The sequence below is a fragment of the Labeo rohita genome, unplaced genomic scaffold (assembly GCF_022985175.1).
Source record: "Labeo rohita strain BAU-BD-2019 unplaced genomic scaffold, IGBB_LRoh.1.0 scaffold_145, whole genome shotgun sequence".
Taxonomy (NCBI): Eukaryota; Metazoa; Chordata; class Actinopteri; order Cypriniformes; family Cyprinidae; genus Labeo; species Labeo rohita.
In genome coordinates, this window is record NW_026127615.1 from 60,487 (window position 1) to 86,626 (window position 26,140).

The window sequence follows — 26,140 nt, forward strand, 5'->3', positions numbered from 1 at the left end:
TTTCAATCTTTAAGTCATAAAACTTTTTTTGTTTAGTCAAAACTATAAGTCAAAATGATCAAATATATTTTTATCTGCTCCAAACAGTTCTACATAAACTAACATGATTTCTAAAAATCTCAACACTTAGGATAATATGAAATTGTAAAATCCACTGTTTGACAGAAGGTGGCGCATTTCCCTGGTAACTACTGTAAAAAAAAAAAAAAAGCAGCGTTTATGAGCACTGCTTTATTGTGCATTACAGGGTGGGAAGATGAAAAGAAATGCCAACGAAACTTTTCTGAAGACAGTTGGTTCCTCCTTATGCATTCATACAATTAATTAAATTATACATTCTTTCATATAATTTCTCTTAGCAGTCTGCCTTCTGCCATAATTTCACACAAAACGAAGCCTTTGTGGGACTCTTCATTGCTTAAGGCGAGACACTGCAGGTGAATAAGGTTAAAAAACAAAACAAATAGTTATTGCTTACCCAGTTGATTGATTACACTGATAATTGCAAAAAATGCATTTTTTCTATGTTAGGTATAAATATTTAAAGGTAATTAAATATGCACTAATTTGCATACATTTCTAGTACAAAAATGTAAACACTGGATAAAATCAGTTTCAAAATTCTTGTTTAATTTTTTTGACATTTTAGAGTCAAAATTTTTACAGAGGGAATTGAGTATCTTTTTTTTTTTTTTGTATTTTTTATCCATAATTTGAAAATACTTACAACAGACAGAAAACATAATTTTCACATTTTTGGGGGAATATAAAGTTATAATATAAATTGTATATAATCAAGCAAATTATATGAACAAATCCCTCTGTAAAAAAACAGGAATAAAAATGTGAAGTTTGGTGTGTGTAAGTGCTACTGGAGTGGAGATTTGTGGCTCAGTGTAGGAGAAAAAACTCATTTTGAGAAAACAGGATTTTAAATGATTAATTGTAATTGAAGTCTATTGTCACAAAATAGATAAAGTGCTATAAAAGAACAGTGTCTTTTGGATGTTTTCTTTCCACTAGTATGAAAAAAACACTTCATGAAAAACCGAAAAGCCTAAAATCTCAATTTGACAGATGCCTGAAAAAACTGTTTTTGCCTGCAGTGTCTCCCCTTAATGCTCTGTAGTAACCTATTTTCCACAAGTTTTTCAAACTGCAATCATCGAATACCGGTTTAATTATAATTAAAATACTAAACGGGATAGTTACCTCATGGCCGATATGTCAAAACAAATAATTAATTTGAATTTAAATTCTCTGTTGTGTAAATCAGTTTTTCTGGTTATCAAATGAAGGCATAAAACATTGATTTAATTTATCTTTTAATTGTTAAAAATAAAACACATTTTATTTTTTGACAAATAAAGGGGATTAACTATTAAAATGAAAACATGGAGGAAATATTGTGTAATTATTTATTTAAAAAGTAATGTTTTAAAGGTGCCATAGAATGTGTCACGAATCTGGTCGGTGACCTGTGTTCCGCTCACCACCAGATGTCGCCCTCGCTCTATCATTACACTCAGACTGTTGCTCCACACCCCGGACTACATCTCCCAGTATCCATCACGCTGATTGCGTCAACTCATGTGACCAATCAGCAGCTCTATAAAAGCCCCGGACTTTCCCCATGCAAACCACGGAGTATTGTGAGTTTATTATTGTTAGCGTTCCCTAGTTTCCTGGTTCCCAGTGTTTTGTTCTCCTGCCTGGTTATCTCGTTTTCGACTGTCTAGCCACCTGCCTTTTCGGACTCTCGCTCTTATTTATTGGATTATTCTCTTCGTCTTGCCTGTGATATACCTGTCTGCTCCTGTTTTGACCCTGCCTGTACGACCATGTCTTTGTCTCGTCCTAATAAAAGCTTGCAAGTGGATCCGCTCGCCTCTCGTCTCGTTTACCCTGTTACAGAATACTGTGTCACACAAGGATCCAGCAGCTTCACTCCCGGACATTCAACAGATATGGATACCGACAGGATACTATTCAGGATAAAACAAGGACCGCGCACACTCGAACAACACATCCGTGAGTTTTTGGCCATCGCTAATTATTCCACTCTCCCGGACTGTACCATTATTGAAATATATTGTGGTGGTGTTAACGAGCCACTGAGGGCGAGACTAAGACTCGAGGGTCCGCGTTCATCACTTGTGGAATTTCTGAACTTTGCCTTATTGTGTGTGGGCTCGCCATGTACTGTGGAGGAACGCAACAACGTGGACATGGCAGCCGCGCATCCCCCTCGCAGATTGGCGGTAACGCCGGATCACGATGCCACAAACAAGTTTCTCGCCTGGATCGCTCGTGAAATGGCGGCCGTGTCGGAGCGCGTTCATACCCTGGCGGCGACAACAGAGCCCGTGCACAAAGTGGCGGCGACTGCGGTGCCCGTTCACAAGATGGATGCGGCGCCGGCGCGCGCTCACAAGATGGCGGCAACGGCGGAGCCCGTTCACAAGATGGCGGCGAGAACAGAGCTCTGTCACGTCACAGCCGCCATACCAGAGCCATATAAAGCTGCAGCTGTATTTCCTGAGTCAAGTCAAGTTTCTAAGTCAAGTTGCAGCTGTGTTTCCCAAGTCACGTCTCGTCTGACCTTCCAGAGCCCCGTCACGTCTCGTCTATCTGTCCAGAGCCTCACCATGTCTCGTCTGACCGCCCAGAGTCAAGTCACGTCCCGCCTGACGGCCCAGAGTCAAGTCACGTCTCGTCTGACCTTCCAGAGCCCCGTCACATCTCGTCTATCTGTCCAGAGCGTCGCCTGTCCCGCCTCCGGCTCCGCCCTGGAGGGCTCTTGCGTCGCCTGCTCCGCCTCCGGCTCCGCCCTGGAGGGCTCCTGCTCTGCTTCCGGCTCCGCCCTGGAGGGCTCCGGCTCCGCTTCCGGCTCCGCCCTGGAGGGCCCCTGCTCCGCCTCCGGCTCCGCCCTGGAGAACTCCTGCTCTGCTTCCGGCTCCGCCCTGGAGGGCCCCTGCTCCGCCTCCGACTCTGCCCTGGAGGTCTCCTGCGCCTCCTGCTCCGCCTCCGGCCCCGCCCTGGAGGGTACCTGCTCTGTCGGTCCTGCCTCGATCACCGGGCCCTCCACATGGACCTGGCCCTCCAGCCCTCGCCCTGTCTCGCTCCCGCCCCACCGCTCCCCTGGACTGTTGTTTCCTTCAAGCGTCTGGAAGCCGCTCCTTGGGGGGGGCTATGTCACGAATCTGGTCGGTGACCTGCGTTCCGCTCACCACCAGATGTCGCCCTCGCTCTATCATTACACTCAGACTGTTGCTCCACACCCCGGACTACATCTCCCAGTATCCATCACGCTGATTGCGTCAACTCATGTGACCAATCAGCAGCTCTATAAAAGCCCCGGACTTTCCCCATGCAAACCACGGAGTATTGTGAGTTTATTATTGTTAGCGTTCCCTAGTTTCCTGGTTCCCAGTGTTTTGTTCTCCTGCCTGGTTATCTCGTTTTCGACTGTCTAGCCGCCTGCCTTTTCGGACTCTCGCTCTTATTTATTGGATTATTCTCTTCGTCTTGCCTGTGATATACCTGTCTGCTCCTGTTTTGACCCTGCCTGTACGACCATGTCTTTGTCTCGTCCTAATAAAAGCTTGCAAGTGGATCCGCTCACCTCTCGTCTCGTTTACCCTGTTACAGAATGCATTAATACAATATTTTAAATTCTTCTTTGATATCTACATAGAAGGTTTTACAAGTCGGTTTTACAAGTCCATTTACAACCCTAGGATTTGTCCCTAGAATTAAATGGTCTGTTATTACCTTATTTGGAAGGTTCATGAATAATAATGATGAGCTCTGCTCTGATTGGCTGTTTCACAGAGCGGCTCATTTAGCTCTCACACAGCAGGAAGGAAACACATGGAGGAAAATATATATTTAATTACGGAGCTCGAGATGCTATTAATATGCGGGGCATTGAAACTGCCATTTTAAATGCACTATAACTTTTTACTTTCACTTTTGAGATTTGCGTTGCTCTGTGTAACGTTACACTACAGCGGAGGTACTTAGCACATTTGACAAGTTTAGATGCTGTCAGCGGTGATCAGGATCTGGAAATCATTTGCCATCGTCCGCGCAGTCATCGCTCCTTACTCTGTTTATGTGGTAAGTGAAATTTTATGTACCGCAATGTAACAGGCTACCGTTAGCAAGAAGCTAACCGTGTCCCTTTAGTGGCTTGCCTTATTTTATTAGAACACCTTATTTGTTTTCCGTACCTTTCTGAGTACAGACACCAACCCATCTCTGCACTTAACATCTCCTGCACAACCTGGAACATAACATTTATTTCCGTGATCTGCCATTTTCACTATTGTCCTAGCTTTGTGTTTTCACAATAGCCTACCCACAGAACTTCTGATGATTTGGCTATGGAAATGTTGGGGGTGTGAATATTAATGATCCCTAGACTATAATATCATAGTCTGTGTTATATTGGAATTGGCCTCTTTTTCAGTGGTCTTTTGCAAACACCAGATTTATATAAGAAGGAGGAAACAATGGTTTTTCAGACTCACGGTATGTCATGTCCATGTACAGAACTGTTATTATTCAACTATGCTAAGGTAAATTACAGTTTTCCATTCTATGGCACCTTTAATAATTTTATTATTTATTGTTTTTGTATTCAAGTTAAACCAAACGTTCATTTTGACAGGTTGCTGTGAATTCCTTTAAATTTCTGTGTATGTGATCTGAGGCTAGTTTTACTAAATTTAAACATTAAAATGCTCATGAAGTGACTCTCAGAGCAGTTCTGGAGATGGTGTTTATGTATTTATGTCCTCATTTAGTGAGACGACAGATACTAAAACCACTGTGCGCATTAGTATGTGTGTAGTAAACGAAACTGCGCGTCTGTGTTGTAGGATCTCAGCATGAATCAAAAAATTCAGGCGATTCGATTAAAAGTTTTGAAACACTTCTACAGACCCAAATGCCACAAGAGGCCCCATCATAAATCTTATGTTTGATACCCTGGTGCCAGCCAGCCTGAAATGGGGGTGGTCCACTCCCAGTTGCCAGATTAGAGCCACAAGCAATCCACAGGAAGGCCACAACAAACAAACAAAAAACAGAACAGGCCCGTTATGGGCAACACTGATTTTAATTCTGGCCCAGATCCAACACCTTGTTCCAGCCCACATATATGTCCTGATTGGTAAAATCATCCCAACCCAAGTTTTGCACAATCAGCATTTCAAATGTCTAAGATAAATATTCAAAGACACATTCTAAGATTTTAAAAACAGTTCTTCACAAGTTTGAACCTAAATGCTTCTTGCTCAGACTCTACGTACACAAGAGCTATCCTTATAGTGAACTTCTATTTTTTGCTGCACAGAACACATATAAAAAACTACTATTAAAAGCATGTTTCAATAAATAAAATAAAATAAATTGCTGGTTATGTAGGCTTCTTAAGACTCATATCCAGATCAGTCTCCATCAGTTAACTGTGTTGAATCCTACTAAAAGTAGCCAAAATATTTAGGCCATATTTACAATTTCAAAGTTGCATTTCAATTAGCCAGTGTCAAGTGCTACATTCAAGCCATACGTGGCCTTCATCTGTTTTATGATATATGGGGCATATTTGCCATGTCAAATGTGGGACAAGTTAGGCTTACACACTGATTAGCCAATTTTTTACTGGGCCATATATTTGATAAAAGTGGCCCAAATTGTTATTAAATATTTAGCAATATTTGTCATTTCATATGTGGGCCACTTTAGGCTCAATGCAACACTAACCAGTGCTTACTATGCCATATTTTTACCAAAACTGGCCCAGGTACGTTGTAGGATAACTAGGCCACATTTGTGGCATCATATGCTGGCCACTTTAGGCTCACAGCCACATTAGCTAGTCTTTACTGTGCCATATCTTTGCCAAAACTGGCCCAGATAAGTTTTAATATACCTGGGCCACATTTGCTGAAACATATGTGGACCACATTTGGTTTACACCCTGATTACTGTATAAGTAGCATTTTGTTAATTATTTTATGGAAAAACAGTTACCTCAGTATCTCCATCTGACAGTTTGGACTCTTTAGTCCTTCAGAAAGAAGCATCACTCCAGAATCCTGCAGGTCATTGTTACTTAGGTCCAGCTCTCTCAGGACAGAGTTTGATAATTGTAAACCTGATGACAAACTGCCACAAGTCTGAGCAGTGAGATTACATGTGGAAACTCTGAACAAGAAGAACACAGTAATTGCAAACAGAATTAATTTTAACAGTGTAATTTATTTATTTATTTTATAAATAAATAAATAAATAATCAAGTATTTCAAACTCAAACCTCAACATTTCCAGTTTAGAGTTTGGACTCTTCAGTCCATCAGAAAGAAGTTTCACTCCAGAATCCTGCAGGTCATTGTTACTCAGATCCAGCTCTCTCAGGACAGAGTTTGAGGATTTCAAAACTGATGACAAACTAGCACAAGTCTGAGCAGTGAGATTACATTTGGAAAATCTGAACAAAAAGAACACAGTAATTGAATACAGAATTAATCTTTACATTGTGATTTTTAAATAAACAAACCAACAAACAAACAAGTATTTCAAACTCAAACATGAATATCTCCAGCTTAGAATCTGGACTCTTCAGTCCATCAGAAAGATGCTTCACTCCAGAATCCTGCAGGTCATTGTTACTCAGATCCAGCTCTTTCAGGACAGAGTTTGAGGACTGTAGAGCTAAAGACAAACTTTCACAGGACTGAGCAGTGAGATGACACCCACACAGCCTGTGAAAAGAACAAAACAAACAGCCATATTAATGTACATTTATTCGATAGGTTATATAGTTTATAATCTGGAGTGAATGTTTGTACTGAATAACACTTTATATTAAGAATACAATAAAAAACACTTAAATAATTTCAAGTAGTTAATAAACTGTAGTTAATACATGAAAAGACTATATACAAATAGTGAGTTCATCACTGATTGGCGCCGTAATTAACGTGTTTAATTACTCATATGTAAAGAGTTAGATAATGCTTTGTTGACAGCTTATTAAATACACTGTTAGAAATCAATGTAGATTTAGCAGTACAGTACTGTAAAAACCTACCATACAATACCACATTTATACATTACAGTAAAATACTGTAATTTATATTGCATTCTGGGTAATTTTGACTTGGCGGGAATATTTTTACAGGATATTTTAGTGTTGCTGTAATCTTGCTGTAGCCTGATTGTATAATATGAAGGTAAAACAGTAGCAAAACTCGAGACCTTGTTGATCTGAATGTAAAAACTTGTCATATTAATATACATATTTGTAGGTTTAAATGTACACTCACAGCTCTATTGTGAAAAGCTGAATCTTTTGATTTGCACACACGGACAATAATCAAAACACCCATGTTTTGAAGTTGAAGTTGCAGATCAATAGTTACAAATGTGTAGGATGACATTCACATATGTGTACGACATATTTACTTTTGCACTTTACTTCAGTTTTGCTGTACAAGGTCAAATCGACACTTAAAACCTCTCAAATCTGACAGTAGAAGTTCAAATCCTAGTGCTTTGACTTTTGCTACTCCTTTTGTGGTATTCCTGTTGCAAACCTCACTTGTGCACTTGTAAACACTGATGCGAGAGAGCAGAGCCAGGGGTGGGGCTGGGGTGTGAATAAAGACATTTTATTGGCCGATGCCTGAGCAATGAACACCACCAGCCATTGCGACTTGCTGTTTGGAAAGAAAAAATGTAATGCATATGTATCGTTATTTATAAAACACTATGAAACTATTTTCATTGAATATCCTTAGCTTTTACAGTTTAAGCATATAATGATATTCTAGGGAATTGTGTGATTCTAATTTTATAGCAACGGTTTGGACAGGATCCTTTTCTTTTCTAACATGACAATGCCTCTCTGCATAAGGCAAGCTTAAAAAAGAAATTATTGATTAAGTCACTGTGGAAGAACTTGACTGGTCTGTATAAAGTCCTAATCCTGGCTAAACACCACTGGTGTGACTTTAAATGCAGACCTTGAGCCAAAAACTCATCACCAAACACCACTGACTTGTATATGCACTATATATGTACAAACGTATTGGGACACCCCCTTCTTTAGAACACAAAAGGCACTTCCAAAACCGTGGCAACAAATATGGAAACATGATTATTGCATTTAAAAATTGTATTTCCATCTCTGTTGCAACAGATTTTAATTGGTCTAAAATGACTGTACTTACATGTACACGTCATTGGTGTGATGAGATTTTAGCTCAAAGTCTGCATTTAAAGTCACACCAGAGGTGTTCAGCTGGGATTAGGTCTTGGCCCTATGCAGACCAGAGTCAAGTTATTCCACACTGAATGAATCAATCATTTCTCTATGAACACAGCCTTGTGCACAGAGGCGTTGTCATGTTGGAATAGAAAAGGCTCCTATTCAAATATATGTATATGTGTGTGTGTATATATATATATATATATATATGGGATGTCAGTAAAAAATTGTCATAAGGGCATCTAGTAGTTAAAATCTAGTGGTTGAATATAATCATTCTGGCCACCAAATGCCTACCAAGCAGTGCTACCAAGCAGTTAATCATTCTGGAACTCACAGTTCCCTGGGAAGAACGCATGGAGGAGGCTAATGAGAGGAAGCGTGCCAAGTACCAGGAGCTAGTGGAGGAGTGCAGGAGCCAAGGCTGGAAGACCTACTGTGAACCCCTGGAGGTGGGATGCCGAGGATTTGCAGGGCGGTCCCTCTGCAAAGTGCTCACCATGCTAGGCCTCACCAGTGAGGCAAAGAGGAAAGCCATTAGGTCTGCAACTGAAGCCGCAGAAAGAGCCACAAGATGGCTTTGGATCAAGAGGGCTGATCCGTGGATGAATGCTGCTGGGACACAGGCCGGAGTCTGATCAACTCTGGTCGGGTCGCCTGGGTGAGGGTGTCTGATGTTGAAAGACCCGAAACACCCAGTGACCCCAGGTTACATCATTGATGATGTGTCCAAGCGCATCAGCAAGATGTATCTTTCACATGTTAAAATCTAGTGGTTGAATATAATCATTCTGGCCACCAAATGCCTCTAATTTGCCTCTTTGCACTTGCACATTTTCCCTATTTTAACACTAAATACTACAATAAATGTAATATAAATAATAAGCATATTAGAAAATATTATACTTTAAATGGTCATTCACGGATCATAATTATTGCACATATTATTTAGTACCAAAATCTCCTCAAAATATTAACTAAACAGAACTGAGCTAAAATGTAGTAAAATTATTGGTTAAAAGTTACACTTAAGATGTCTGGTCACATTTGACTGCCAAGGAGTATGAGAACATATTAATGCTGTCTCATTCCCTAGAATAAAATGCTATTGTAAAGTGTATAGCGTGTATATCAATGCACAATCAATGCACATTATGTGTTAATAATTACTTGAAATTGCTGCAAATATAGTGAAACTGCTGTCTGTTCATTGGTCAGGCATCGACCAATAAAATGACTTTATTTGCACCCCAGCCCCACCCCTGGCTCTGCTCTCTCGCATCAGCATTTACAAGTGCACAAGTGAGTTTTGCAACAGGAATACTGCAAAAGAAGTAGAAAAAGTCAAAGCGCTAGGATTTAAACTTCTACTGTAAGATCTGAGAGGTTGTAAGTGCCGACTTGACTTTATACAGTGAAACTAAAGTAAAGTGCAAAAGTCGTACACATTTGTGTGTCATTTTCTTTATGTGAATGTCATTCTAGACATTTGTAACTATTAATCTGCAACTTCGACTTCAAAAGACAGGTGATTTGATCGTTGTCCGTGTGTGCAAATTGGAGTATTCAGCTTTTCATATCAGAGCTGTGAGTGTAAATTTAAACTTACAAATATGACTATTAATATGACAAGTTCTCGCATTCAGATCAACAAGCTCTCTGGTTTAGCTACTGATTTACCTTCATAGTAATATGCCAGGCAATAATACAGGACTGCTGTAATTAGTGCGCCACCTATCGTCAGATCACACAGACAGAACACTGCTGCTGACCAGAGAGAGAAGCAGAACAGAGGATTTCTGCAGCTTCGGTAATTGCATTTGATTATTATGCTTTTATTATATTTTGCACATGGTTTTAGTGTGGAATGAAACCATAAGTTTTAGTCTTAAACTTTATTCAAAGCTGTAGTCTAAACTCAGTGAGTTACGCGCTGTTTCATCCACAGCTCTTCTGACATTTTCACATCTAGTGAATTAGCTTAGGGTATATTTCGATCAAAACTAGAGTCAATGATTGTTGGAACTGTAGAAAGACAAACCGAGACTGTTTAGGTGAGTTTTATTTGGTTTCTGTCGAGTTTGAAAAAGCTTGCTTTATTATAGTATGATAGGTAAAATTAAATTAAAATTAAATTAGTGTTTGTCAGTGGAGTCAGCTGGGTTTCGAGGACATCGATAAACGTCAGTTCAAGTTTAAACAAAAACGTTTAAACAGTCACGATAAAACAATTATATATCCATTGTCCGATTCGAGCCTGTCAGTGACAAAAACAAGCACTTTTTAATACATACATTTAGGGTGCGCAAAAAAAAAATATAATAATTCCCTTTTTTTGTCCTGGACAGTTAAACTGCCAGCTCTTCTTCAGAAAAAAAATTAGGTCCCACAAATTCTTTGTTTTTCAGCATGTTTGTGTATTTGAACCTTTTCCAACAATGACCCTATGATTCTGAGATCTATCTTTTCACACTCAGCCCAGATAGCACATGTACGTCTACAATATGTGTGTTAAAGATCTCTTGATCTGGAAAGCATCTGCTGTGTACAAATCTCTGGTAGACATCTGTAAGATGTCAGTTTTACATGCATTCTAAATCATAAACATCTTAAAGACATCTAATAGATGTCTATTTGACAACTGATAGGAAACGTCCAATAGACGTACTGCAGATGAGCAAACTACGTCTTGCAGATATAAATGCAGACGTCAAATAGACATCTCCGAGATGTACGTGTGCTATCAGGGAGGACAACTGATGAACTCACACAACAATTACATAAGGTTCAAATGTTCACTGATGCTTCAGAAGGAAAAACAATCCAATTAGAGCCAGGGGTGAAAACTTTTGAACAGAATGAAGATGTGTTAATTTTTCTTATTTTGCCTAAATATCATATTTTTCATGTAGTACTGCACTTCAGAAGCTACAGAAGATACTTACATGTTTAGCAGAAGACAAAATAAGTTACATTTACCCTGATCCTCAAATTCAAAAAGTTTTAATAACCACTTCTTAACATTCTGCATTATAATCCCTCTTATTTTGGTAAAATAATTAACAAACTTTTGAATTCAACTGAATGTATTTATTTATATTTCATCTATGCTACAGAATTTTCATTCACTATTTTTCTCATGCTGTCTGTTCATTTTTATTGGTGCTGTGGATAACAGGTTTTGTCTTTGTGTGTGTTTCATGACTGTTTCAGTGGGAATAAATATACTGCCAGGCAGGGAGTGAGCAGAAGATCAGGACTGTGGTGCAGAGGGATGGCCATCAACCCTACATGTCAACAGCTTCATTCAGTCCAAAATGATATTTAAATGAAGTAGGGCTGCACGATAAATCGCATGCGATAGTCATGCGCATCTCATCAGTTAAACCGGTTCTGTGATTAGTAGTAAATCTCCATCACGTGCATTCAGATGTTGCTGCATTTAAAATACAGAGCCGTAGATCACTGACAAGCTACGCAATATCGCGTTCATAATCGCGGATGAATCGCATTTTGAACGTGATATTGCGTAGCTTGTCAGTGATCTACGGCTCTGTATTTTAAATGCCGCGACATCTGAATGCACGTGATGGAGATTTACTACTAATATGTTTGAATTGTCTTTTGATTTGAAATGTTATTCTAAAGTATAGTAGTATTACAATTTTACTAACTATATGTATGTATTATTCCAACTACACAATAAAAAAAAACACAATAGCAGATTACAGCAGAAAAAAGTACAAATTACTGTGAAAATACAGTACAGTACTGTTTTTTAGTTTACATTTGTTCTACGTACTGTTAAGTTGCAATACAATACATTGCTGTAAAACAAAATACAGTAACTTGCTGGCAACCCTGCTGCCAGTAACTTACTGTAAAAATATAGGAATTTTTTAAGTATACAGATTGTTCTCACTTTAGATTTCGTCATAGAAAATCTGAAAATGTGATAAATTAAGTGCTTTAAACCAGCTTTTATTGGACATTATTTGCCATAATATTTAGTGTTCCTTAAAATTTTTACAAATACATTAAGCACACATACACACACTGGGTTTTCATGTTTTATAGGGTCTTTCTATAGAAAAAGTTATTTTTATACTGTGTAAACTGTATATCCTGTCCCCACTAAGCCTAACTCTAAGCCTAACCCTAATCCTAACTGATGTATTTTAACAATGTGATCTAATAAGTATTTGTATACATTTCATATTGACAGCATTACGCTATTTCATTTTTTAAGTGGTTATGTTTAATTTTGGGCATAGGCTTCATGTATTTGTACATTTAAAAATAACTCTGAATACTAATGTAATTAATGACCAATAAAGGTTGGTTTTAAGGACTTAATTAATTAAATTTTTCAATAGACCATGACCTAATCTAAAGTAAGAACTACAGTCCAACCAAGAATTTTTCAGATGCCAGATATAATTTGTAATATTTTTTTACTAGTGGGTGCAGGACACTATAGACATTTTTGTATTTATGTATGTGAGGATAGCAAAATAAAGTAAACTGTGAAATGTTATACCCAAAAAGTCTTCATACAGTGGACTACCAGTAAAATTGTTACAAATTTGGAGGTAAAAATTTTATTTGACACTTTGAGCTGACCATGTTTTGTTACATAGCTTTTTTGTTCTGACACAGTTTAACTCAAAATTACCATTTTCTAAACTATAACAAATGAACTGTGATAAAGTGAGACATTTTGGTTTGACTGTAGAATATAGTTTGCAAACAATTTGTAAATACTTTATTACTGATTACTTATTATAAAGTGTTACCCACTTTATCCATTAAAAAATGTCATGTTAACTTAAGTAAACACAAATGCCACAACAACTCTAAAGGCTGAAAAATGCCTTAGGGTCAACTCCTGAGGGTTAAGCTCATAACTCATAAATGCACATAATATCTGTGCATTTGTGCTCAACATGGCAGTATATCGTTCATGAATCAAACTGATCCAGTTTAACTCACTGACTCAATGATCTGACCACAGTTGTTGTCAAGTTATCAACACTGAATCTGTCCAACTTAAATTAGGCAAGAATCAACATTAATATGATCCTCAGAGCTGAGGATTTTACTGCTCCAGTGAAAATAAAGCTATTGTAATAATCAGATCCATATCGAAAGAGAACATGTTTTTAAATTAACATGAAACAGTTCTTTGAAACAAACTGTTCAAAGAAGTCATTAAGGAAGTTTAGGTATTATTTTATTCTCATAACTGGAAAACTGCATTATAAAATTCCAGGTTTCCAGGATGGTTGACTGTTTTTTCGTCAGGTTTTTTGAGTAGGCATTGCCTATCTGTGTTCTTGGAGAACATGCCACTGATACAATCATACCACAATATATACAGGGGAAATATCAGCTAGCTATACACTGTGTGCAGAATTATTAGGCATGTTGATAATCTGGTCATATTTTTTTTCCAAACACATTTGACCAATTCCAAACCACAACAATCTTAATAACTACTATTAATTTTGTATTTAATCATTTGTAAGTGATATATAACTGTCCGTGAAGGCTGGAAGTGAAAAACTCCTTATATTCAGGTGTGCATAATTATTAGGCATGTTTTCTTTTACAGATAAAATGAGCCAAAAAAGATATTTAACCACCAAATTATTAAATGCCCATGAAGAATGCATGCAATACTAATGCATTACAAGAATTTGCAAAGAGGCTTGACCACTGGACAGCGAAATGCTTGTTGAGTCTGCATGGTCAGAAAAAACAGGTGGAGAAGAAAAGATGCATGTTAACTGCAAAAGAATTAGGAATTAAGGTGAAGAATTAGGTGTGACACCATCAGGAACCGTTTAGTCTGCCATCGTTTTCCAGAACTGCAACCTACCTGGAGTCTTCAGAAGTACAATGTGTTACCTCACTTTATCTTGGTAAAAAATCCATGCCCCTGACTTAATAAGAATAACAAGCTCATGAAACTTTTGGAATCCTTTGTGACTCTTGAAGGATTGTACCTCTGATTCAAATTTATCTTCCAAAATCTGGCAGTAAGTTTTGGGAGTTCATTTTAGTCCATCTCTGCAAGTCAGACTTTTCAGGATTTAAACATGAACTCCCAAAATGTACTGCCAGATTTTGGAAGATAAATTCTTGAATCAGAGGTACAAGAGGATGTGATGCTTGTCCTTCAAGAGTGTCAACTTATCTGTCTATAAAGCCTATTAAAAAAAAAAAACTGTCTTCATGTATTTCTGTCAGCTTGTTATTCTTATTAAGAGGGGCATTTTTTAGGATTTTTTACCAAGCAAAGTCTCTGAGAATCACATTGTACTTTGAAGACTCCAGGTAGGTTGCAGTTCTGGAAAACAGCGCTGAGACTAAACGGTTCCTGATGGTGTCACACCTAAAAATTCCTGCTTTTGTTAACATGCATCTTTTCTTCTCCACCTGTTTTTTCTGACCATGCAGACTCAACAAGCATTTTGTCCAGTGGTCAAGCCTTAACTTTGCAAATTCTTTGTAATGCAAAGTATTGCATTCTTCTCAACAGAATGGCTTTCTGTAAAAGAAAACATGCCATAATTATGCACACCTGAATATAAGGAGTTTTTCACTTCCAGCCTTCACGGACAGTTATATATCACTTACAAATGATTAAATACAAAATTAATAGTAGTTATTCTTTTGGAATTGGTCAAATGTGTTTGGAAAAAAAATATGACCAGATTATCAACATGCCTAATAATTCTGCACACAGTGTAGTTATGAAACACCAATTTATCCACATATTTTAACATAGTGATTTAGTGAATGTGAATGTCAAACCTCAGTATGTTCAGTCGACAGTGTGGACTCTTCAGCCCATCAGTGATCAGCTTCACTCCTGAATCCTGCAAGTGATTGTTACTCAGGTCCAGCTCTGTCAGATGGGAGTTTGTTGATTGTAGAGCAGAAGACACAGTTTCACAGCATGTTTCATCAAAATCACAGTTGTCAAATCTGCCAAAACAGAATGTTTTTAGCCAAATTAATTTCTGATGTTCAGTTTTTCTGCAAAAAACATTGTACTCTTCATAATCAGGGGAAATATTTCACGTAGTATTCTGACATTTAATTGTTTAGTGATTTAAAATAAAACATTAAATTGAACAGAAGTCGGTAAAATTACTCACAGTGCTTTTCTGCAGCATCTCATAGCTGGGATGAGTCTCTTGTAGTTTGAAGATGACGTGAACCTCTTTGGGTTGAACTCATCCAGCACCTTCTCTGACATCAGGAGTACGTAAGTCAGCACTGTGCACATTGAAGATGAGAGGTCTCTTCCTGGATGTCCATCTGAACTGAGGTAACTCTGTATTTCCTCATATAATGAATGATCTTTGAGCTCAAGTAAGCAGTAGAATAGGTTGACTGAAGTTTCATCTGTGATATTCTTGTTTTGTACTTGTTTAATGTATTCAGTTGTTTGTCTGATGGTCTCTGTGGTGTCTTCAGTGTGTGTGATCAAGCCTTTGAGCAGATTTTGACTGGATTCCAGTGAAATTCCCATGAGAAACCGCAGGAACAGGTCCAGATGTCCTCTCTTACTTTGTATTGCTTTTTCAGTGGCTCTCTTTGTTAAATCATGTAATGTTACATTTCTAAAAAAGTAAAAAAAAAAACATTTAAGCTTTTGTATGGCTGTAGTTTGTAAATCTTCAAAGAAAAACTGAAGCTCTTGCATGTTCTTGTTTAGGTAGCAGACAAACACATGAACTGCAGCTAGAAACTCTTGAACACTCAGATGCACAAAGCAGAAGACCTTTGTCTTATAAAGTCCATCTTCCATCTTAAAGATCTCAGCGATCATTCCTGTGAACTCAGTGTCTTTACTCACATCAATACCACATTCTTTCAGATCTTCCTCATAGAACACGATGTTTTCCTTCTTCAGTTGTTCAAATGCTAGTTTGGCCAACTTCAAAATCAACTCTCTATTTAAATGTAAGTGCTTGATACGTTCTCTTTCTTCTTGTTCATCATACTTCTGACTCTTTATGTTCATCTGTATTAGCAGAAAGTGAATGTACATTTCAGTGAGTGTTGTGCTGATGTTCTCTGCATTGTTCCCATTGAGAATATCTTGAAGTACTGTGGCCGTTATCCAGCAGAACACAGGAATGTGGCACATGATGTAGAGACTACGAGACATCTTAATGTGTGAGATGATTCTGGAGGCCTGAGTCTCATCTGTGATTCTCTTTCTAAAGTACAGCTCCTTTTGTTGGTCTGTGAATCCTTGCACTTCTGTAAACAAACCTACATTACGAGGAGGGATCTGATTGGCTGCTGCTGGTCGTGATGTCACCCAGACATGAGCTGATGTAAGCAGATTCCCTTTGACCAGACTTGTAAACAGCACATCTACAGATGCTTTTTCCTCAACAGTGTTCAGTGTTTCGCTTTTAAAGTTCAATGGCAGTCGACTCTCATCAAGTCCATCAAATATAAATGCTAGCTTACATTCCTTATATAACTTTGATTTCTCCTGGTCCTTCAATTCAGGATAAAATTTCAGCAGAAGCTCATGGAGATTGAACTCTTTGTCTTGAATCACATTGAGCTCTCGGAATGGAAGCAGGAACACACAGTCTATATCCTGATTGGATTCTCCTTCTGCCCAGTCCAGGATGAATTTGTGTACACAGACAGTTTTTCCAATGCCAGCGACTCCCTTGGTCAGCACAATCTTCTTCTCATTGTTTTTCCTCAGTTCAGTAAATATATCATTGCATTTGATTGGTTTGTTGTGTGTTTTTTTGTTCTTGAAAACATCATCAATCTTCAGAATCTCATGTTCCTGATTGACATCTTCCATATCTCCCTCTGTGATGAACAGTTCTGTGTAAACAGCCATGAGATCTGTGTCATTTTCTTTGTTGCCCTCAAAAATATATTTTGCCTTTCTTTTCATGTTGTCTTTGTGAGTTTTCAAGACGTTTTGCAGCTCTATAATTAAAAACAAATAAATAAGAGACAAAAAACATGATTACCATTAGTAATTTATTCAGACAGATTCAATTCATGCTGCTGAAAATTGCAGTCATCACTAAAAACTTGGGTTTCAATTTTACAATTTCTAAATGTTTATGTTCTTTCCAGATCACTTACTGTATTGTTTGAGATCATCTTTAGGTCATGCTGACCAATGTTACTAAAAGTTGATGAAAAGTTTCCACATCATTTAGCACATTAAACAGGATGTGAGGCTGTATTTACAACATGTTTTAACCTGCTTAAAATAACCTTTGCATGTGTGATTGTAATCATGTCTTGATACTAAATCAAATTGTTGACAGTGCTACTTATTGGCTAACTTTAATAGACAGTTTTATCACGCCCTGAGGCTTGCTGAAGCATCCCAGAAGCGGCTGTCCATGCTACATTGCTAAAGTTAGGCTAATCCCCCACCCTGTCCCTTCACACGCCAACGATTCGAATTTCTGTAGGCGGGATTTATTTGAATGCTATTCTAATGGACCATGTTGTGACATCATAGCATTGGGAAAACAAACGCTGTAGTCTTAAGGAGCCGTTAGTTGTAGTTCTTGAAAAGGGATTTTTATGCCCAAACATACACACCACACACTGGCTAAAATTCAAAAAAGTGAAAAAGCATAATAGGATCCCTTTAATTAAGGCTTTTGTAAGCTGGGTATCACTGGGGCCACGCAATTCTGTTGTATATATTTGTATAAAATCTGCTGCTGATGTGAATGGCCCTGTAACTGCTGCTTGCAGTTATATTTTCTTGTTTCCATTTACAGACAGCAATTAATATTTACTCCAGATATGTTGTAAATCACCTCCAACAGGGACAGATGTCTTCTTATTGCCCTCAGCCTGAGCTGTGTGATAGAGAGAGTATTATTTACTAGGAAACATTTATCTCACAAACACAACAGCAGAGCAAAGAGAAAAAGAGATTTAAGTCAAACCTTCACACTGGTAAATATTTAGTGAATTGAATGTTACCTTGCTTGTGTTCATTCTCCAACTGTTCAGCCAGATTATTTTGCTTCATTTTCCTCATAATGTCCACCATGACCTTCACAGCTTCTTCTGGTCCAAAACATGCCACCATCTTATCCACTGTGTCGAATATATCTGCCTTTTCCATTTCAGACTTTGATATACACTTATGATATGCATTCTTTAAGTGCCAGTGAAACTCCTTCAGTTCAGCTTCTACTAGTTCCTTCAGTGAGTCCACAAGCAGCTCTTCAACAGCCATCGTCCTTCACCAATTCACAGCTGCAGGTCAAGAAAAAAAAAAGAGATCTGAACTTCCACTCTTTACATGTGGACCTAATTGTTCAAATGTATGTGACACTAAAATTTATATATAAAATCTAAGTATATTATGAAGTACTACAGTATTATTTCCTAACCATGAATAATGATAATATAGGTGTTTTTTGTTGATTATCCGCTGAACTGCATCTTGAAAAGAAGTTCTTAAACCAGAATGATTTAAGAAAACAAATGAAACCAGTTTTACAGACTCGAGAACAGACTCACACACAACAAATCTGACATAACATTGAGTAAAGTAATTGACAACATTGAAAAACATTGATAAATAGAGTAGGGGTGCACTGATCAAGATTTTTCATGGCTGATTCCACTATTTCACAAACAAATGGGCTGACTCTGATACCAGTTTATAATTTTAAGCAAGTATATTTGCTGTCCAGGTAACATTTTTTATACATGCTTACACTGCCCTCCAAAAGTTTGGAAACACCCCTGGCAAAGTGTGGTTTTGAACGATATCAGCATAGTGGGCAATCCTTCAGAAGGCTTGGAGTAATATATCAAGTCAATGTTTGAATAAACTGACAGCTCGCATGCCCAGATTATGCAGAGCTGTAATAGCTGCTAATGGTGGATATTTTGGTGAATTGAAAATTTACAGGTTTTTTTTATGTTTTTACATTGTATAAACTGTTTATGTAATATGTTTTCGTAGTTGATCCTTATCAGTACAAAATTATCACGAATTGAAAAGGATTCATGGCAATACTGTCCAAAACCCCACTTTTCTAGGGCATTTCCAAACTTTTGAAGGACAGCGTATATCATTGATAGAACAGCTGGTGATTTTTTTCAAGCTACGTAAACAATATAGTTGTTCTTGTTGTTGGCTGTAATAAAGAACATATATTGTCCATCAACTCCCACTCTCTGATGCACTGAGGACAAAGTGGATTAATTGTATTCATGAAGGGAATGTGTTCAAGTAATAGCTACATTTGTATATGTTTGTGCAAATAATCTTGAGACTATCTTGAGCTCTGCAAACAAGGGTCATTAAAGGGGTCATCGGGTGCCACATGCACTTTTACAAGCTGTTTGAACTGAAATGTGTGTTGGGAGTGTGTGTGCACAACCACCCTAGAATGACAAAGATCCACCCAGTAGTTTTCATTTAATTAAGTAAAAAAATTTGCCTCTTCTCATATCCAGCCGTTCTCAGATGCCTGTCGTTGTGGCGTAAAACCGACAGAGGCCGCTCCTGCGACAGTTGATAGACAGTAGTGTTTTAGCATAGACCCGCCCAGAGTCGGAAGTAAACTGACGGCACTGAGGGAATGTGGCCGCCAATCTACCTAAATGGGTTCATGTTTACGTGAATCATTTCTCACCATACTGCTTTAAAAACAAGGGTCAGTATAAAGCTTAGCTTGTTATTTTAAATTGTTTTGGATCAGTTATAACTGCATTAAGAACGGTAACGTTAACGCAATACCTGCAAAAGTGTTTACAGCCCGCAACTGCATATGAGTAAAGACCATAACTACTCGCATTTATGTATTTCAATATTAGGACTGTGTAAGTTATGTTAACCGATCACTTTTTTGCTCTTGTTCAATCAGCTATGCCTCAGTAAACACATCACGTTCGTCTCTATACCTCAGTAAACACATCGCATTCGTATCTCTCTCAGTACTCTACCCTGCCAGTACATACAAAGATAAATCAAAGTGACATTAAGTTTACTAACCATTCAGACACGTCCAGTATAAGCAGTAATTGCCGAACGTCTTTGCGGGTGTCATCTTGTTTCGGTTCCAACTCCACTTTTTAAATTAAATTTTAAATGGATGGGGTTGTACAGTGTCTTCAAAGCCCCCCCAGTGTAATTTTTCCCCAAACTATACAACTATACCCCCAACTGTTGTCTAGGCAACACCCCGTGTGCTATGTAATGACACGCCCCACAGAACTGAGGGGCGGGGTGAGCAGAGGTTCATATCATTTAAAGGGCCAGGTACTGATATCGCTTGCTGAGAACAGAGCCATTTTTTACCAGGTAAAATGAGTGTTTTTTTTACAATACCATAGAGAATTTTTAATCAAAGTATATTACAAACTTTTCATTAGGACCCTAAAGCATCATATTAACTTGTGGAAAATGGGCATCCGATGACCCCTTTAAAAGACTAGCACAAAAGTTGATTCTCAAAGTTAGATCAATACCAAATGTTTGTGATCTAACTTCATATTCAGGACATTCAAGTACCTCACTTTATATATTGTGTATGTTCGCAAATCACCTTTTTAAAAATGTGTTTGTTTGTATGTGTTGTATCTTACTGTATTCACAGAGAGCATAGTAAATGTTGCTATTTTTAGTTTTAACCTAAAAATGCTCACAATCTGTATAATTCATAAATGCACATTTATTGCTTCTTAAAAATGAATAACAACATAGCTCTGCTCTTTGTGAATACAGTCAGAGGGACTATGGTAACATTGATGTCTATGGTAGTGATCAAAATAGAGCATCGTAACTGGCGCTTCAAATAATGTTTGTGTCAATTACATTGTTTTGCCACAATGTACAAATGACTGTTAAAATATGCATTTGTCATTGAATCATACATTCAAGAAATTCATTCAAAAATGGTGATTCATCCCATAATGAAACAAGTGAAGTATTTATGAGTGAGTCATTATATCATTCATTCAAACCACTTTTTGCATAATTTAAATCTTAAAAAAATGGTGTATTAAATATATTTTAAATGCATATATTAAAATGTTTAATAATTCATTCAACTTAAACACTTTTAAATAAACACATTTTTCAGAACCGTGATCTCTATTTGAGACAAAAAAAAAGTGATTCTCCATTTTATTCTAAATCAGAATCACACACATAAACCAGACACACACACACAGGAACACATTTGTGAGACCATAAAACCTCCTCTCTTATAATTTGTCAAATAAAATAATCCAAAATGAAGAACCACCACAAAAGTTAATTGGTCACATAGAGAGAGAGAGAGAGAGAGAGAGAGAGAGAACTCTGTATAGCTATCTTTGTTGAGGACATACATTGACACAATGTAATCTCTATCTTACCCTAAACCTACTCATTCTTATGTTCATACCACGTTTTGGTACTCAATATGTAATATAACTGTTAATTTCTGTTCTCTTACAGTTAGTAACTGAAGTGTAGATTACATTTGTAGAATTATATGAAAACAGATGATTGAAATAAATTATAAACTTGATTCTAATCATAATGTAACATTATTGAAAAACTTTTTTTCAGTAAAAAAAAATTCTAATCTTTGACAAAACGTTATTTTTATTGTTAGAATTGTAATTTCATAATATGTAAATATGAATCCAACTGAAAAAAAAAAAAAAAGTGAAAAGATACATTTGTTGGTCATATAGCAAATAGTGGAGCTCTGCAGCCATCTACTGGTAAAAGTAATTTTTTTAACTGCATTTTCCAAAAGATAGGCAAAAATCTTACATGAAACCATGTCATTATCCATGTTTTCTCCATGAATGAAAGTTAGAAATGTGGGTCTTTTGTTAAGTGAATTTTACATAAAAGCTGTTTTAGTATAAAAACCTACTTTAAAAAATATTATCTATTTATTTATATAAATATAAAAAAAGCATAAATCCTCCAAAAACTCCACAAATGTGGAGTAAAAACTACATTACTAAACAGTAAAATTACATCTGTTAAAAAAAAATCATACACACTTAATGTACATACCAATAACTAAACATATGGAGATAAAATGTCCCTTAGAAAATTAACTAAGTTATAGTGTCACCAACTACAGAAAATAGTGTTACAGTCCAAACCTGTGACGATACCAAAGACGAATCGTGAGACGGCGGATCCATATGCAACAACTTTAATAAATCAGACAACTTAAACAGGCGTTGGTCAACAATGGCGGACTGGTGTGGTGAAGGCAAATCCAATCGGTAATAGTCCGTGCAAGGGGTCGGGGCAGGCGGCGATCAAACGCGATAGTCCGTGGGGCAGGCAAGGGTCGATAAAGGGCTGGCAGCAAAGGTTCACACACAGTAAAGGCAGTCCGGTTGGCAACGAGTAAGCAGTCCGATAAGTAAACGCTCAGGATTGAAAACATAGTCAACAAAACTTCGCGGTGAACGGCCCAGCGAGACACGCTGAAATAGCCGCCAAACGGGAAGTGACCCCGGGGACCCGGAACCGGAAGTGACAGCCCCAGGCAGGGGTTTGTGGGTAATGTAGTTCAAAACTCAGGGGAAGGTTCCCGTTGGTGCGGTACGGGAGGAGCCACAGAGACCGCGTTTGTGACAAAACCAATATGATGGGTTTATCTATTGTAATTATCTTATAAAATGCACTTTGTGTTGAAATGTTTCTAGCAGCACATATTCATTTTGAGTAGTTGCAAGAGGGAAATAAACGTAGTGTTATAAGATTACACATATAACATAAATTCACATTTATTCTCCTTATGTTACTTAGGAAAGGAAATGCATTAGTAATATTTATGAGTGAAATACATTTATTACATTTCATATTACTTAGTCTAAAGCACAACCTATGGGATAACAACAATAGGCTACTTTAGAGTCATAATTTTATCAGTTACATAAAAGTTTGACAACATGATTACACATTATAGTGAATCATGTTACAGACTTGTAATCCCTATTAGTCTATATTTATTCATGTTTCTTGAGTGCTTCATGATTAAGTTAGTATTTTATGCTTACTTACATTAATAAGGAAGTGCCTTTGTGCTCCACACCAGAAGACTTGCTTTGATCAAAATGTTCGGCTACTAGACAAGTTTTCAAAGTGTCCTTGGTTTCTTATTACATACATGTAAATTCCCACATCAGCAAACAATAAAAACTGTTTGAAGATCAGTTTTTTCCAAATGAAAAAATCTAACGGTCAAGTGTAAAACAATCCGCTTTCACTTTCGCTTCGTCAGCAAGGTTGCCAAATCTGGTAAAAAAAAAAACACCTCATAATCGACATAGTTTTTACAGTTTGGTTGTGACAGTGACTGCAGACTGTTTTATTACATTTCTGGTAACACTTTATAATAATGATCAGGTATAAGTAATTTAAAAGTGTTGTGTTAATGATTAACTAATCGTTTAAAGATTAATATACATTTGTAGATTATTAATAAGTTAAATTTTAACATGCCAAGTGTTTTAAGTCATCCAAAATGTTTTTTTTTTTTAATCATGAAATAATCATATCATTAGTAAATGATTAATAATTATATGATATACTATAAAATCACTTATTTTCACAAATTTGTTCTTTGCTCTAACATTTTATCATGAAGCTTTGAGATGTTGAAATTGATTAAAAATGATTTGAGAAAAATATATATTATTGTGTGAATACAAAACAACACATCCAATCTGCACTACATACCTTGCTACAGATCTTATTTTTGGTGGCCAAAAAAGAAGAAAGGACATGTTGCTCTGTAATTGTAGTAGATTAATGGCTGTATACTTTTTAAAAAGTACACTTGCAGATAATATAATATAATATATATAGCTCTGTGATGTGCATAAATGATTTCAGGCATTACATAATCATGTTTTACAGTTTTTGACTGAAGAAAGAAAGACATGAATAAATGATCAGGAAATTTTAATTCTGCAAATTTTAATTCTGTGAACTAATCCTTTACAATTTATTTTAACATCCTAGTCAATTTTGTCCAATGAATTAATGGCAATGAAAACATACTGTCAGGATTTTGTTGTTTTCATAGTATCCCCCCCCTGTTTAGAATGTTTGGTTTCTCCCAGTGTCTCCCCTATTGTTCAGTGTATTTTGGATTTACCTTGCCCATATTTGTACTTCCCCTCGTTACCTTGTTAAGTTACCACTCCCCTATGTCTGTGTATTTATAGTCTTTTGTCCCACACTCCCCTTGTCCGATGTTAAAGTTTCGTTGTGCTTATTTGTGCCCCTGGATTTCTGTTTATTTATTTTCCCTGGATATTTGTTCTTTTGTTTATTTAATAAAATAGTGTTCTTTTTGTACTCCTGCCTCCCCGTGTCTTCCCCTGGATCCTCCTTCCCTGCACGGCGTTACACATACAGTAAAAGTAGTCTATGCTCTCCATTATGTGCAAATAAGGGCTAAAATCACATCATATTGCGTAACATTGTAACATTACAATCTAAAAAATATATATAATTTTTAATAAATCCACTAAACTAAAATTGGTGGTAAATAAACACAGGCACACAGATCAATTGCATGATATTTTGATTACCCTATTACTGCTATCTAACTTGTGTAAATGTAACCAGTATTGTCTGCGTTGTGTTTTCTTTCTCTTGTATGAGTAACCAGATGCACATCAAGTGACGGTTCAACTGCTTCTTTAATCTGATAACACAGAATATGATATTTAGCAGTGTGTTTTTGTTCTTTTTGTAACATTTTTGTGTTATTCTATATACAAAATGAACATTACTTTCAATACCTGTTACACTCACCCCCCTAGAATTACACAAAATTCTGAGAACACTGGAAAAACTCTGTACACTGGTCATAAGAATTACTTGGTCCACACACCAAACAATCAGTGAAGACAGTCAGCATTAAAAGCTACCCAGTTAAAGGATAAAAACGTTTTGAAATTGGCCAAATTACAACACATTATATAGACATAATCAAGGTGCCCATTACATCTCATACACTTAGACCACATAGTCAGTTTAAAAAAGTTTCCCTAGGAAAAGGAAAAAGACGAATTAACAAGTTCCGAAAACTGCATGTACTTAAGTAAAGCTTGAAATTCAAGCGTGAATAACTGCAGATCCAGAATCCAAACCTAACAGGGTTTCAAGTTGGACCATAGATTCAATAAGTCTACGCACTGGTTTAATACCTCTTCCAAACCTGGTAGTGTAACGATCTGCTGTATTTAAATCAGCTACAGGATCTTGCATAACAGGTACACTGTTAGAGACAGGATTTGGGAAAGAAGGAGAAGGGTCAGCACCAGCACCAGCCACAGTATTGTCATCAGCCACTGGCACAGCAAGTCTTGGCAAATTTGGCTCTTGTTGGCTGGGCAACTGAGAATGCATCCATGAAGCGGTCCGGTCATCATTGCATGTAGCTACATTGGAGATGTTGAACATACAGTCTGCTTGCGAGAGTTCCTCAGCCTCATTACTTTCATCATCTGGATCCTCTGCAGGTTCAATCTCTGCAACGTAGGAGCAAACATCATTATAGGTCTGGGCAGTTAGACAACCAGAGCGTGTTGGATCAGACTGTGGAGGGACACTGCAGGTAGGTGATCCAGCATCCTCTTGACCAGAACCATCTGAGTCAGTATCAGGCAAAGGGAGGAAGTTCACTTGCAAAAGAAGATTGCGATGTACTGTGCGCTCATTACCAGCTCTGTCACGAATCCTATAGACGTGTATGGAAGTTTTTGAGGCAATGACAGTGTATACGACAGGTTCCCATCTGTCAGCAAGTTTTCGTTTCCCTCTGCAACCCTTGTTAG

General features: G+C 37.3%; 1 protein-coding gene across 3 annotated transcripts in view; it reads right to left on the reverse strand.

The window, feature by feature from the left end:
• LOC127158315 (NACHT, LRR and PYD domains-containing protein 12) overlaps positions 1-23,565 on the reverse strand; it is a 39,120-nt gene extending 15,555 nt beyond the window's left edge. Inside the window, exons 1-8 of one of the 3 annotated variants that reach the window (XM_051101477.1) lie at positions 23,352-23,565; positions 18,290-18,568; positions 18,100-18,162; positions 15,448-17,263; positions 15,101-15,274; positions 6,600-6,773; positions 6,326-6,499; positions 6,043-6,216 (exon numbers count right to left, since the gene is read on the reverse strand). In XM_051101477.1, coding sequence (XP_050957434.1) covers positions 6,043-6,216; positions 6,326-6,499; positions 6,600-6,773; positions 15,101-15,274; positions 15,448-17,263; positions 18,100-18,162; positions 18,290-18,548 — 2,834 coding nt within the window. In that variant the 5' untranslated portion in view covers positions 18,549-18,568; positions 23,352-23,565. Of the gene's footprint in view, positions 1-6,042; positions 6,217-6,325; positions 6,500-6,599; positions 6,774-15,100; positions 15,275-15,447; positions 17,264-18,099; positions 18,163-18,289; positions 18,569-22,438; positions 22,803-23,351 lie in introns of those variants that run through there. The other 2 variants (XM_051101476.1, XM_051101478.1) reach the window with 2 other exon arrangements.
• Positions 23,566-26,140: the final 2,575 nt, after the last annotated feature.